The sequence below is a fragment of the Pteropus medius genome, unplaced genomic scaffold, assembly GCF_902729225.1.
Source record: "Pteropus medius unplaced genomic scaffold, Ma_sr-lr_union100, whole genome shotgun sequence".
NCBI classification, from domain to species: domain Eukaryota; kingdom Metazoa; phylum Chordata; class Mammalia; order Chiroptera; family Pteropodidae; genus Pteropus; species Pteropus medius.
The window spans coordinates 13595720-13611693 of NW_024340692.1; the positions used below are offsets into that span (position 1 = coordinate 13595720).

Here is a 15974-nt window from a genome sequence, read left to right on the forward strand (position 1 = left end):
TTCTAAGAGGTGTAAGGTGATATCTCATTGTGGTTTTGATTTGCCTTTCCCTGATGAATAGTGATCTTGAACATCTTTTCATGTACCTTTTGGCCATCTGTATGTGCTTTTTGGGAAAATGTCTACTTCGGTCTTCTGCTCATTTTTAAATTAGACTATTGTTTTATTTTTTTGGCTATTGAGTTGTGAGAATTATTTCTATATTTTGGATATTAACCCCTTATTAGATATATTATTTGCAAATATATTCTCTCACATAGTAGGTTGCCTTTTCATTTTGTTGATGGTTTCCTTCACTGTGCAGAAGCTTTTAGTTTGGTGTAGTCCTACTTGTTTATTTTTGCTTTGGCTGCCAAACCTAAAATATCATTGCCAAGATCAATGTTGAGGTTCTTCCTCCGATGTTTTCTTATAGGAATTTTACAGTTTCAGATCTTATGTTCAAATATTTAATCTATTCTGAGTTGACTTTTGTAAAATAGTCCAATTACATTCATTTGCATGTGGCTGTCCAATTTTCCCAACACCATTTATTGAAGAGACTACCTTTTCTTCATTACATAGTCTCTGCTCTTTTGTTGTAAATTGATTGACTATATATGATCAAGTTTATTTGTAGACTCTATTCTGTTTTATAGATCTATATGTTTTTTTTATGCTGATACTATACTGGTGTGATTACTACAGTTTGTAATATGATTTGAAATCAGGAAGTGTGATGCTTCCAGGTTTGTTCTTTCTCACGATTGCTTTGGCTATTCAGGGTCTTTTGTGGTTCCATACAAATTTTAGGATTATTTGTTCCATGTCAGTGAAAAATGCCATTGGAATTTTGATAGGAATTGCATTGATCTATAGCTTGCTTTGAATAGTATGAACATTTTGCCAATATTAATTATTTTAAACCATGGACACAGATATATTTCCATTTATTTATATTATCTTAAATTTTGTTATCAATGCCATAGTTTTCAGTATATATATCTTTTACCTACTTGGTTCAGCTTATTCCTAAGATTTTATTCTTCTTATGCAATTGTAAATGGCATTGTTTTTTAATTTCTCTTTGTGATAGTTCATTGTTGGTATTTAAAACACAACTGAATTTTGTATATTGATTTTGTATCATGCAATGTTACTGAATTTGTTGATTAATTCTGTTTTCGTGGAGTCTCTTTTGTTTTACGTATAATATCATGTCATCTGCAAATAGAGACAGTTTCATGTCTTCCTTTTTAATATGAATGCTTTTTATTTGTTTTACATGACTAATTGATCTGGCTAGGAATTCCAGTATTCTTTTGAATAAGAATGGCAAGAGTGGGCATTCTTGTTTCATTCCTGATCTTAAAGGAAAAGCTTTTTACCGTTGAATATGAGGTTAGCTGTGGGCTTGTCATATATGGTATTTATTATGTTACATAGCTTGTTAAGAGTTTTCATCCAACAAAGTTTTAAAACATTAAAGTTTTTAAATATTATACATTTAAAAACATTAAAGTTTTTTAAATATTTTACTCCTTTAAAAAAGGAGTAAAATTTCCTATACAAATATAGGAAATTCTAGTTTAACAGACTTGGTTGTTTTTGACACCCAGTAGAATTTGATAAGTAAATAACTAGGTCCAGATTTTGAAGGAACATGGTTAAAAACCTTGTTGAAATTAGTATCTACTGAGTCTCTGATGTTGCCCCTGAGAACAAATCGGAGAAACAAGAGCACACAGTAAAAGCTAATGATATATTGCTCAGTGAAAAGTAGGTTGTAAAACAATAGAGTACAATATTATTATTGTAAATATGTAAATAAAATATGTAAATATGTAAATAATTAAGAGATAAAGCAAAACATACAAAGAAAAATTACTGGGAGATTCCATTTCAATATATTAGTGGTTTTATCTGGAAATTATTTTTCCTTCCTGGCTTTCTTTTTTACGTTTCTAAATTTTATGATTAAGTTACATACTTTTTTAATTGCAAGAGAATACCAAAAAAAGTTATGAGAATAGAAATATTCATTAATCTATCGATTTCATGTGTGGGATAATATGAAGGAATGATGTCTCCTTTACTGTATTGTAGCATTCTTATAATATAGATGTTGCTATATTTATTACCTGGAGTTTTCAAAAATATTTTATCACCAGAATCACCAAAGACACAGTTAAAAATGGATACTTGGCCCCACCATTCTGATATAATAAACCTGGGTTGGGGCTGGTAATCCAACCTCAAGGAATTGGTTAAATTATGACATAGTCATGAATTTCCAAAACATATATCCTTTAATAATGAGGTTGAAGAGACTAATTGGGAAGTCATTTGTAATACTTAAATTAAAAAATATGGTTACAAAATAATGATACAATATTGTAAAGAAGAGGAATTTTTACATGCACACACACACACAACTCCTGAAAGAACATATACCAAAATGTTAACAATAATAACTTGTGTAACGGGATTATTATTTTTATTTTCTTCTTTTTGATTTATTGCCTTTTAAAAATTTTTAAAAACTTTTTACATGTTGGTTTTGTAATTATTTTAAAATCATTTGCATCCCTTTTTTTAAGTAAAAGTAGAATTGCAAAAGATGAAGAATTGATATGAAATTTAATAATGGAGATAAATTTTTAACCGAAGAACCATTCTGTTTTCATAAAAGAGAAATACACATGGTAAGATTAGCTAAGTGAGGGTTTATAAATTAGAACAAACATTTAGAAGATAGTGGATCATTAATGTTCAGGATACATTGTAAACCTAATCTTGATTTGTATTTCCAACAAGAATCCCTCCCTTTACCCAACTCCAAATTTCTTGACAGTAGATGACATTCCACTTGAGCAGAATGGGAACTCATTAGGTGTATTTACACATTTATTCCCCAACAAGATTTTTTTCTCAAACTATCTATCCCCACGTGGATTAGCCCTAGGGCTTCACAGCTCTGCCTCACCAATTGAAAATAGTTTCTTCAGTTCATTAGTCATTTCCCCAAATTTACATTTCAGATGTATTTATTGGGTGGCTACTGCATTAACACCATGTTTTGAAGAATAGAGATAAATAAGGCTCAAACCCCTAAACTATGCCCTAAAAGAGTTTGATATAGAGAGATGGGCATTTTAAAAAATTGACAAATTCAGTAAAATACAATGATAGGCTAAAATTGTGAGGTTAGAGTAAAGGTTCCCATCCCTAGCTATATATGAAAACAACTCTGGAGGCTTTTGAAAAAATAGAGATGCTTGTCTCCACTATAGTGTGGAATTACCAGGTGTAGAATGAGAGTCCAGCATCCAGATTTAAAAATTTCTTCCCAAGTGATTCTGATCTATAGCCAATCGTCGAGGCCTACCGTATTACAGTAAATAATTCTGCCTGTGGGTGTTCCAGAACACAGCAATGAGGAAATGTTGGTTGAACTGAATCTTGGAGAATGAATAGGAGTCTGATGTCAAAAGGTAATCTAAACAGAAGAGATGGGAGGTTTCAATGTCAGGAAGCCAGGCCAGGACCAGGATGATCTGGGAATCTGTAAGTGCTTCAACATGGCGGAGTGCCCAGGACATAGTGTAGGTCATGCGTGTGAAAGGATTAGCCCTGAAGGGTACCCAGGCAGGGGTGGAGAGCGTGAAGGGCTAGAGCTCTTGGTGAACAGAAAGTGCTGGGCATTAGGGATCCAACGTGGCCAGAAGGGAAAGACCTGGTCACATGCCAGTGGTGGAGAGGGAAGAGGTCACAGGCAATGAGGACCACTGGGCAAGATTTGAGAGAGATTTCTAAGGCAGAAGTCACCAAACTGGATAACTGTGCATGCTATGTTATCTATTAGTAATATCATTTCTGATATTTTTTGAACCTTTACTTTTGTATTTTTTTCCTCAAATAATAGAAAGCATTCCTTTGTATTTACATATCCCTAGCTATTTTACCTTTTCTCTGTATGTCTAGAGAATACTAACCGGAAAAAAACCTGTCACTATGATAATAGAACGAGACTTTAGATAGACAGACAGACAGACAGACAGACAGACAGATAGATAGATATAAATATATAGATAGAAGTAGATATAACTTTACATACACATATATTTCATATTCATATATATACACACACGCACACACATATACATATGTGTGTGTATATATAATTTTTATCATCAACAATCACCTTCCCTACAGCACATACTGAGAATAAGCCTGGAAGCTTTACGAGGACAGTGCTAAAAAAATTTGATAAGCCCACTTCCCGTCTGTGTTCCATTACGCTCTCTCCTTGATATTTGTGAATGTAAATATGTCTGACAAGTATAAATAAGGATGTCACACCTCAGAGTAGTACCCATTTCCACCTTACCATTTCTTATCATATGTGTGTTCAGAGATGAACGTGCTGTTTTAATCTTCCAATATTTTCTCAGTTTGAATTTTATACAGGACAGTGGTGAGTTCTGTAGTTTCCAAGGTGTAGAAACAGATTTGCTACTTCCTCTTCACAGAATTCAACGCGTTTTCAGATACCTTGAAAAGATGCCGGAATGAGAAAAAAGAATACTCGGTGTTCAGCCAACGGACAGAAGAGGCATCTGCTGCACAGTACTTCCAGGTCAGGGAAGTTGCCCCAAGTGGAATCGACTTGTTTCAAGGTGACACACCTGGGCAAGGTGGTGGGTAGAGAAGAAAATTGATATTGTGCTACAGTGTCTCCAAAAGTGTGGTCCCCTGACCAGCAGCAGCATCACCTAGATTGGAATCCTCACTCTGTCATTTATCAAGTTGTCAGGACTTGAGCAATTTTCTGTATCTTTCTAAGTCTCAGTTTCCTCAGCGGAGGAACATCATTCATCTGATCGTTGTGATGATTTAACTCGATTTGAGGATGTATGTGAAGCACTTAACATGGTGCCTGACACATAGAAAATGCTACCAAATGGTGACAGCTACATTTATGATATTTCTTACTGTCAATGCTCATAGATTTGTATACACTACATCACCTAACTGACTCGCCCCATCGGAATTATCACCATCACTATCTTCTGCCCCACCCCCACCTTTACCCAAGAATCCTGTCCAAGACTTATTTTTCTATCAAGACCACTGAAATTCATTAAGGCCATCCCTTTTGGCCTTGGTCTCTTTTTCTTATTTCTGTTATTCTTGATCTCTGGTCTGTCATAGCCTCTGCTTTAGGAAGGGCTTCTGGGCACTTACCTGCTCAAGATCAAGGCCTGAAACTATTGTAAGGAGCAGCCTAGTCGCTCTATCTCTCAAAGCCTTAGCTAACCTGCGTGTTAAGCTAAGCCTGCTTTGACCAGCGTGGCTCTAAGACCTAGAAGCTCATGAAGGTGCTGCCTCATGGGTTGTTTACTCTCCCTCTCCTTCTCTTTCCCTTACAGTTTTATGGCTGCATTTCCCAGCAGCAGAACATGATGCAAGATTTTGTGAGGACAGCCACTTACCACAGAGCCATCCTCCAGAACCACATTGATTTTAGAGATAAGGTAACACTGGCAGGTGGTTATTAATCTTAAACCAATTTAAAAAGACTGGTTAAAAACTAGAATAAAAATTAAGCTTCGATAGAATTACCATGTGACCCAGAAATTCTACTTCTAATTACATACCTCAAAAGAATTGAAAGCAGGTATTCAAACGACTATTTGTACATGGATGTTAAGTCACACTACTCACAGTATCCCCAAAGTGGAAACAATTCAAATGCTCATCAACTTATGAATAAACAAACTGTAGGATAGCTAATACAATGGACTATTATGAGTATTATTTATATTTCTGTTATCCATAAAAAGGAATGTAATGCTGATACACATTTCAACATGGATGAACCACAAAAACATGCTAAGTGAAAGAAGCCTGTTACAAAAACGCCTATGATTCCATTTATAGGAAACATCCAGAATGAGCAAATCCGTAGAGAGAAAGAAGACTGGTGGTTCTTAGGGCTGCGTGATGGGGAAATGGGGAAGTGGTTACTTAGTGGGTACCAGGTTGCCTTTTGAGGTGATGAAAATATGAAACTTGATAGAAGTGATGGGAATACCAGATAGTGTACCAAATACCACCGAATTGTACACTTTAAAATGATTAACAATTAATTTTATGTTATGGGAATTTACTTCAATAAAGAAATTAAACTTTGAGTGCCAGGAACTCAAGAGACTGAAGGCATAAGTTTTGGTGCAGAGAACAGCTTAGGAGCTTTATTGCTACATAATGAATACCTCTTATTCTGTCACTTCAGTTTTTTTTTCATAGACTCCACAAGTGCCTGCATTTATTTCCTTCACAAAATGTATCTGAATGATGAATGATTGCAAACACATTATACCTTTGTTGTTCTTTATTCTCCTATGAGTTAAACAGCCAACGTGTCAAAATACTATACAGTTCATCTCAGATATAAGAGCAGTGGTCAGTGGAATCAGAGATCATAAGATCTAGTTTCCCATTTTCTCCCTAACTAGCTGTGTGATCTGAAGCAAAACCATAAATTTCTCTGAGTCTCTACTGTCATAATAATTGTAAATTCATTGCCTTTCAGCAAAGTATTTATTCCCCAGGAAGGGTGTGGTAGGACATCGAAATAATGACCCTAATGACTCATGCTTCTCTGTGTTCACACATCTATTTGCAAAGTTGTGTAGCTGCTCCTTTCATCGAGAGATAGTCTTATTTTTTACTCCTTATCTCTATGCTTTCTTTGTGATGTATTTTGATCAGTAGAATGTGACAGAGGGATCATTGAATGAGTTTCAGAGCCTAGGCCTTAGTGAACCTTGCGGCTTCTGGTCTCACCTTCTCGGAACCCTGAGACCACCATACTTTGAGAAAGCCCAATCTTTCCTACTGGATGTTGAGAGGTCACATGGAGGAGAACTGACATACTCTAGTCAACAGCCAGCACCAGTTGTCAGACCTCTGAGAGAGCCTACCTTGGACCTCCCAGTCCAACACCCCTGCCCTCCAAATGCAGAAACATGAGTGAATCCAGGCAAGAACAGCAGAGAAACTGCCCAGCCCTCCCATAGAATTGGGAGAAGTAATAATTGTTTCCATTTTAAGACAGTAAAATTTGATGTGTTTTGTTATGTAGCAACAGTTAATTAAAGCAGAGAAAAGATGCGTGAAAAGTAGTGATAAACAGGCCTCCAGTTAAAAGTCATTTGGCCCATAGCTTTCCTTCCTCTGGCATCTCCATTCTGCTATTAAGCTCATGAGAGAATTTTTGTTTTGGTTATCGTATTTTTCTATTACAAATATCCATTTGGCTCCTCTTTATGTCATCTATTTCTTGACTGAGACTTTTTTTTCCCCCATCAGTTTCAGCACTGTTCAAGATTGCTGGTTGGAGCTTTTTTATAATAGCTACTTGAAAGTTCTTGTCAAATAATTCTAACATCTGTGTTACTGCTGCGTTAGCTTCACTTGATTGATTATCTTTTCCCAGGAAATTGAGATTTTCCTGATTCTTAACGTGCCCCACAATTTTGGATTGTATTTCATACATTCTGAATATTATGTTATGAGACTCTAGGTCTATTTTTTGGGTTGCCTTGCTAAGTTCCTTCCCCTCCATGATCTCTCTAGTACTTTTTGGTTCCCTGGTACCACTTTTCAGTCTCTGAGCCAAAAAAAGTTCACTCTGCTATGCACTTCCATGACTTTGCCTACATATTAGTGAAAGAAAGGACAAAGAGAATAACAGCAATGGGGGTTGACTCCCACCTTTAGGAATGATGGCCCCACTGAATGCAGAGGAAGGTGCCCCTCTCTCATAGTCTTGGCTCCTGTGATACTTATGTGATGCTGTGACTACCACAAGATTGCTGAGGGGTAGAACATAGAAAAGAGGAAAGGGAAGGAAAAGAAAGAAGGGAAGAGGGGTGTGGTGAGAAAGGGATAAGAGGGACTGGGAGCGGCAAAGAGGAAGGAAGAAACCGAATTTTCACACTCTCTCTGAGTATCAGGACTTCCCCTTCCCCACACTGGATCCAGAGCTGGAAGGCATCTCCAAGACCTCTCTTGTTTGCACATTGGGGCCCATTTTTGGTGTGTTGAGTTCAAGTCATGGGTTGAGGCTAAGGGGATGTGGTTTGAGAACATTTCACATTTTAGACTTCTTCCCCAATCTATCTGATACTATGTACTTTTCAAAGTCTTCAACTTCTTCAGGTTTTACAGCTGTACTCAGTGGGAGAGACAGGGTGAAGTGGGCTTTTTCTGACTTACTCAAGACAGGACATGTTCTAAAAGCCAAATCTAGGTATTCAGGCAGGGGTGACGGTGATGTCAGGAGACAAAAGTAAGACCAGAAATGGCTGTGTTTGGCTGAAGAGTCTCATATGTCTTGTCATTTGTCTTGAGGTGCCAGGACACTTGCTTTGCCAGTGAGGCATGCCTGGTTAACAATTATAAAGTAAACATTCCTAATGAGTATTACCTGGTTATGATAGGTAGGCAGAATGAAGATAGAAGAGAAAAAACTTGATTCTTTTGACAACTTATCTACTCTTCAATATTGTGGGTAAGCAGTCTTATTAGCCTAAGGTAGGTTTCTTGCCAATTAAAAAAAAGAAAAAAATCAACTCTCAGCTATTGATTGCTTCTCCATGGGTTGAAAATGTTTTCTGAAGGTAATACTTTTATTTAGGGAAATTTCTCTTCCTCTGAAGTTGATTAATTTGAATCTATAATCTATTTTCTATTATCTATAATGTATTTTCTATACTATCTATAATCTGATTTTAATTCTGGTTACAGATCTAAAGACCACTCCCAAAACAATGAATCATAGTAAGAATTTGAATTAGATGGCTCTTTCACAGAATTTCACATAAACTATGTCACTTGGCCATTTGTATATCTTTTCATCTATAAAAATAAAAATATTGACCAGATCGTCTTTAAGGTCAACCCCAGCTCTAACCTTTGATTCTACAAAATATTCTTTTCTTGCCAGCCTGAAATGGATCTACCAATGAAATAAAATAGGCATCCATCCATCTGTTGGGATTTATGAAGGTGATAATTAATCACATGGTTGATAATTGATTATATCCCTTTCCCCCTCTAAGTTCTGAACTGACATAGAAGTAGACACAGATGTCAGAAAAAAAATCACAATATCAGCTTTATTTTTGGAAATGTTGTTTGGTGAAAAGGGCTTGGACTTGTGTCCAAATGAAGCTTCTTAGTTTTTCTCCAAAACGGAAATTTTTTACCCACTTGTATGCTGAACAACTGGTCTCCCCAGACAAGTCCAGAGCCTGCCCAGCAAGCTTCTACATGGGGACTCAAGAGCACAAGCTTGGCTAGGAAGTGGGTAGGCTGGCCCCTTCCAAGAGCTGGGGCTATGCACGCTCAGTTCTATTTCCCAGTCAGATGGATCACTTCTGTTACGAGGAAAAAGAGAAAAGGTGAATGACCACATAAGGAAGAGGAAGCGAGCTCTGTCCTGTCTCTTCCTATAAGGCTCTAATCCCACTATGAGAGCTCCAACTTTGGTTATCTAATTACCTCCCAAAGGTGAGATAATCAAGTACCATCACACTAGGGACTGGAATTTCAACATATCAGTTTTGGAGGGCACAAACATTCAGTCTATAGCAGTTTTATTTGACTGCTTTAGGAGATTAATACTAATATTTTTACCATTAGGGAGATGAGAGAACTGAGGCCTGAGAATGTTGATCATTTACCTGATTTAGTACAACTAGTAAATGAAAAGGCCAGGATTTGAACCCAATTAGTCCTACTTTATAGCCCACACACATAACCTCTGAAATGTAATGATTCTGTGAAGGTTGGCTAAAATTGCCAAGGGAGACTTTAGTTTTTCTGGATTTAAGGATAGGGTAAAAACATTGTGGTTTCTTAAACATCCTTGCGAATGTTTGAGACGGTATTGAACAATGGTTATGTTCATGAGTTCTGGAGCCATACAGCTGAGTTTAAACACCAGCTTGGCTATTTACCATGCGCCTACCATAGACCTTTGCCCTGTTTGTCTTGAGATCTTGGGCAGGTTATCTACCATCTCTGGGCTTCAATCTCCTTATCTGTAAGAGCAGTAGCTACTTCCTAGAGTCCTTGCAAGGTCAAGATGATACAATGCGTATGAAGCACTCAGTATCTGGCTCATATATGAACTCAGAACATCGTAGCAAGTATTATTATTGACGGTCTTGGGGATGGCGCAGTAGTTTCCATCTCTGCTATAATTTTAAATCTTTCAAATTTTGATTTTTCGTTCTGCCTCCTTCATACTTGGCCAGAGCACTGCAGGCTGAGAGCTCTATTTGGAATCCATTCAGGAAACTGACCCTGCTGGAACCCTCCCCACTCCCCTCCTCAGAGTTTCTGTTAATTGCCATCTGGCTATTTTTAGTTTCTTCAAGTATGTGCTGGGTACAAGCAGAGAAAGTTCATCCTGCTGAGGGTGTGGGGCTGTGTGAGCTGTAGGGTTTTAATTTGGAAATGTTTTGACACTTTGTTTGTCAGGGCACCAGTTGCCGGAAACTTGTGAGAATAAGCAGGAGCCGAGAGCTTATTATTTTTTTTAATCAACGTTTTCAGAAGAGAGAATTCCTAGCCACAACAGCTGCTTACTACATCCAAATGTGAGGTTGGCTTAGACAGAAGGGATTCAGGGATTTGAAATCTTCAGAGAAAACATAAATAACAACAAACATGCAAAGCAACCTGTTCAGATTGTCAGCTGACATTCAGATTTGCACAGCCTAAGCTTCAGGCTCTCCTGATGTGAGTTTTCTTTGGTATGGGCTTATCAGTTCAGTCAGAGCTACTCGAGTTCATCTCAAATCCTGCTGTGAAATTCTCCTCCCACTTTAAAACACTGCACATCCTTGGTTAACCTGGCACATTCATGGGACCTGACCGTGATTGTTGGTGGGAATAAAGGCTACAGCACAGGCCTGCCAAATTGTCCTGTCTGCATGTGATGAAACAGTCTTGCTTCCTTACATTTTTTTTTAACATCTTTAATGAGATATGAATCACATATTAAAAGCTATACATATTTAATGCATACGACTTGTTGGGTTTGGAGATATGTATCTATCTGTGAAATCATCACCACAATCTATGCCATAAACATATCCATCACATCCAAAGATTCTCCTTTCTCTCTATTATTATTATTATTATTATTCCTCCTCCTCCTCTTCCTCCTCCTCCTTCTACTATTTTGTAATAAGAATACTTAACATAAAATCTAACCTCTTAGGAAACTTTTAAGTATGCAATATAGTTTTATTAGCTCTAGGTACTAAGCTTTGCAGTAGATCTCTAGGAATTAAGAATTGAATTATTCATCTTGCATAACTGAAACTTTGTACCTTTTGTCTAATACTTTCCTGTTTCCCTCTCTCCCTTGCCCCTGTCAGCCATCATTCTACTCTCTGCTTCTGTGAGTTTGACTATTTCAAATACTTTATTATAAATGAAATCATCCGGTATATGTCCTTCTATGTCTATCTTATTTTACTCGGCATAATGTTCTCCACGTTCATCCATGTTGTTGCATATGGCAGGATCTCTTTATTTAAGGCAGAATGATATTCTGTTGTATACATGTACCACATTTTCTTTATTCATTCCCCAAATCCTCCATTTCTTGCCCCCTAGGCATTATTATTAATGTGGTGACAGAATTCTTGTTCAGAACTGTGTAGGGAAGTGGGGAAAAAACATAACTTATGATTCCTGCTAGGTGCTTTGTATTTCCTATCTCGTGTAATCTTTGCATATTAGGATTCTTAGCTGCTAGCGTCAGAAACCAACTCTGCTAATTTAATTTAAAAAAAAAAATAGAGGAAAAAGAATTTCCTAAAAGGACATAGGAACATTGGAGAACTAGGCTTAGAAGCTACAAAACCAGAAATGATTTCCAAAACAATGCTGCAGAATTTGACCTTTGAAAGACAGCAGGGCAGCCAGACATGGGCACCGCAACATGCACAGCCTTCATACAGTGCTACCCTGAGTGCTGTCCTTAGAGCCTCTCTGTGATGCGCTAGCATCTGGAGGTAGATGTGACCTGACCTGAGTGGATTCTGTGCTGTCCTTGAGTCTTCCCACTCTGAGCTCCTCCTGCAAAGTGCATCTTACTGGCAGAGCCTCAGTCATGTCTGTGCTTTTGCTGTGAGGATGCTAGAAAAGAGCATCAGACAACTCAGCTTCTCTAGTCAGAAGCTGGTGCTGCCTCTCACAGGTGGGGCATTCCCCAAATAGAGGAAGGGGTCAGAAGCTGAGAGGTACAAAAAAATGGCAAATGCCCACTAATCATACAACAAACATAAATATTGTTAGCCTAATAGTATAGATAAAGGGACAAGAACTACATAAATTTAACTAAATTGCTTTAGGGTTCACAGCTACTAAGTGGTAGAGTTATATGCAAGCCCATACTTTAGGGTGATTTGGGGAGCAACAGAAAGCCATTCTTTCTATGATAATCAAACTGATATTTTATTTATCTGTGTGATTTTTGGAATGTGTATGGGGTGGGATGTGATAGTGAACACATTCTCACATATATACAGTTGACTCTTGAATAATACAAGTTTGAACTGCATAGTTCCTCTTATACACAGATTTTTTTAAATACATATACAGTCGATTCTTCATATCCAAAGGTTTTGCATCCATACATGAGAATCCTTGTATGCAAAAGGCCAACTGTATGCATTGTTCTACATCATTTTATAAAAGAGACTTGAGCATTTGAAGATTTTAGTATCTTCAGGGGGTCCTGGAACAAATCCCCCATGGAGACCAAGAGACAACTGTATATTTATTGAAAAAAATCATATACGTGTGGGTTTTCCCCCCATGGTTTTATTTTTCCTGTAGCTTGAGATTTGGACACTGCTTTAGTTCCCTAAGGCTGCTGTAACAAATTACCACAAACCAGGTAGTTTAGAGCAACAGAAATCTATTGTCTCACATTTCTGGAGGCCAGAAGTCTAAAATCAAGGGTCAGCATGGCCATGCTCCCTTGGAAGGGCCTGGAAAGGATCCTTTCTTGCTTCCTCTTACCTTCTCTGGTCGCTGTCAGTCCTTGGCATTCCTTGATTCGTAGACGTATCGCTCTAGTCTCTGCCTCTGTTGTCACATGGTACTCTCCCCATGTGTCTATGTCTGTGTGTGTAAATTTCTCTCTCCCTATAACACCGGTCACACTGGATATAGAGCCCACCATAATCCAGAATGATTTATCTTAACTCGATATATATGTAAAAGACCCTGTGTCCAAATGAGATCACATTCACAGGTACTGGGCAGACATGAATTTTGGGGGACGATTAAACCCAGTACAGGGGCCAAGGTTCACGTTAGGTCATATATCAGAAGAACCCATCCCTGGGATTGATTCTCTGTAATAGAGGTGAAGAGAGAGATGTATATAATGGACCACAGTTTTAACTGATCTCTTTGGCTTCTTAGCCCTAAGAGGCCTGTGCACGAATTTCCCGATTGTGAGGATGACCAGATGGCCTGTCTGTGCCATGACTTTTCTGAATTTGAATAGAATCTGCTCCTGAAAGGGTACAGGAGAAAGATGCCAGAGTCAGCAGAGGAAAATGCTTTCATTTGGTATGAAAGCAAAGTGCAGCTTTCAAGGAGAGCCAAGAAGACTGAATAAACAGTACTCACAGACTGCTTTTAGAGCATTTGAGAAAGAGGGAGCTGGGGGCTTTAATGCAATAGATGGATTTCTAGTCAAGATATCTGTACTTAAAGCCCATTTCTGCAGCTTTCAAGATGGTGGCATGGGACCTTAATCTTTTCGAGGTTAATTTTAAATTGGGATAAAAACACTTAACACATGGCGACTGGAAGAATTTAGTGAGCTACCATAGCAGTCTTAGCACAGCATCAGAATGTGGCGGACGTAAAACTGGGGAATCTCAATCGGAAATCATTAGTGCTTCAAGGATATGGCTTACTCAGGCTTGTTAGGGTAAACTAGGTTATGCTGCTGTAACAACACCCAAACCTCAGTGGCTTAAACCAACAGAGCTGTATTTCTCCCTCGTGTTCCATGTCCATTATGGGTTAGCAAAGGGCTGTGCTCTGTCTCGTTTTTGCTCCAGGACCCAGGCTGAAGGACTAGTGACACATGACTAGTTCCTGTTACAGAGAGAAGAAGAGAGAAGCAAATCACACCCCTACTTTTTAAATCTTCCTCCTTAAATGACCTGTGTCACTTCTGACCACATTACATGGGCCTAAGCAAGACATGTGTCACTTCCAATTTCAAAAGGGCAAGGGAGTGCAATTCTACCATGTGCCCATAAGGAGAACCAGAAATATTTGGTAAATGGCACTAATGACTATCATACCAGATGGCACTTTTGCAAAATCATTAAAGAAGGGACAGATTGCTAAGGTGATATTCTCAGCACATCATCTGTGCATGGGAGGGAACTAGGAAAAAAAGGGGGGTTTGAAGGATTAATATTTCACTGATATGGTTTCATTGGTTAACTTACTATTCAATTCTGCCTGGTTGATTGCCTACCCATTGAATGCAAGGCATTTTAGAAAGTTCCTAGGGCTGAATTTCTAAAACTTTCACATTCCCTCTAAGACAGTGTCATGGAGGGCCAGTTTGGAGCAACTATGGACTTTGCTAAAGGCTTGAATAGTAGACTATTCCTCCTTCATACTCTGACTGTACCCCTTATGAATTCTAACATTGCCACTGTCACACATTTTCGTACTTCTTTGGTACATGTCTCTTTCTCCTTGCAAGACAGTTATGCTTTATTCATCTTTGCATTACCAGTACCTATCAGTGCTTGGCACAATGGATAATAAGGTGACATTTAGTAGATGTTTGATGAATGATTGAATGCTTCAGGGTTAGAGCTGAGTGAACTAGTTTGAGTCTCATTGGCAGCATATGAAGGGGGTTTATTGAGGGGAGACCAGCTAAGAGTGATCGACATACTTTGTATCTTCCATAAAAATAGAGGAAAATAGTTGGAGAACTGGTGAAAGGTGGCTAAAGGGTTGGCGATGGGTTTATCTCCTGCCAGAAGACCAGACAGAATCAAACAGAGAGGCTCATAAGCATTAATTATGCGTGATTGAAATACAGGTGGCCCTTTGGTTGAAGGCAAGTTTCACTGCACAGCAGATGTAGAATTCTGTTTTATGAGGAGCTATCACTGCAGAATTCTTCTGCCATATTGAAAGTGATAATTACTGGAACATAATTTAAGTCTAAGCTGCAAAGTCCATAAAATGATGTCTTATGCAGCCATTGAGATGATTTAGAATTTTTCTTCTCCGATAAAAGCCAAAGGTAAGAGATATGATGGACAGCAAAGGGCTGTGCATTCTATGTTCATTCTGTTATTGCCTAGAAGTTGTTCAGTCAACATGTCAGTCAATAGTTTGGGCATTGGAAGAAATGAAGTCTGTGGAGGTAGGCAGCCCACAGCAGGAACAATGATGATAAAAGTGCAAGACATTGTGCAAAAGCATGGGGTATGTAATTTTGTGGTACAGCGGGAGTTTCTATCGGTGTGATAAAATAATGGCGAGCAGAAGCAGTGATGACAGTGAAAGTGTGCAGGTAGGTAGGACACAGAATTTAGAAGTATAGGGCATATAAAATGGCAACTGGGGTTTTGTGATTTAGACCAGCCATTGATCTGTTCAAGCAAGTAAAGAAAAAATGAATAAATAATAACTGGCACAACTTGAGGAATTGACTGTGGCATAATCAGGACTTCAGTATTGGAAGACAACTGTAAAAATGCTGGGGTAAAAAAGAAAGCTAAATCTGACCAATATTATTGTAGCCTGAACAGTAAAAGAATAATTTAGAATCAAAGATGAGGGGATTCGCTAAGAGCATCGGGTTTGAGTTAGACACGTTTGTTTTTTTAATCTCATCTCTGCCA

At 38.0% G+C, this 15974-nt stretch overlaps 1 protein-coding gene across 1 annotated transcript in view; it reads left to right on the forward strand.

Moving 5' to 3' along the window:
- The window catches only part of LOC120621278 (histone-arginine methyltransferase CARM1-like), a 196344-nt gene that overhangs the window by 107047 nt on the left and 73323 nt on the right, over positions 1–15974 (forward strand). The window contains exons 3-4 of the mRNA XM_039886560.1: positions 4512–4618; positions 5412–5516. Of these exons, the coding sequence (XP_039742494.1) occupies positions 4512–4618; positions 5412–5516 (212 nt within the window). The remainder of the gene's footprint in view (positions 1–4511; positions 4619–5411; positions 5517–15974) is intronic.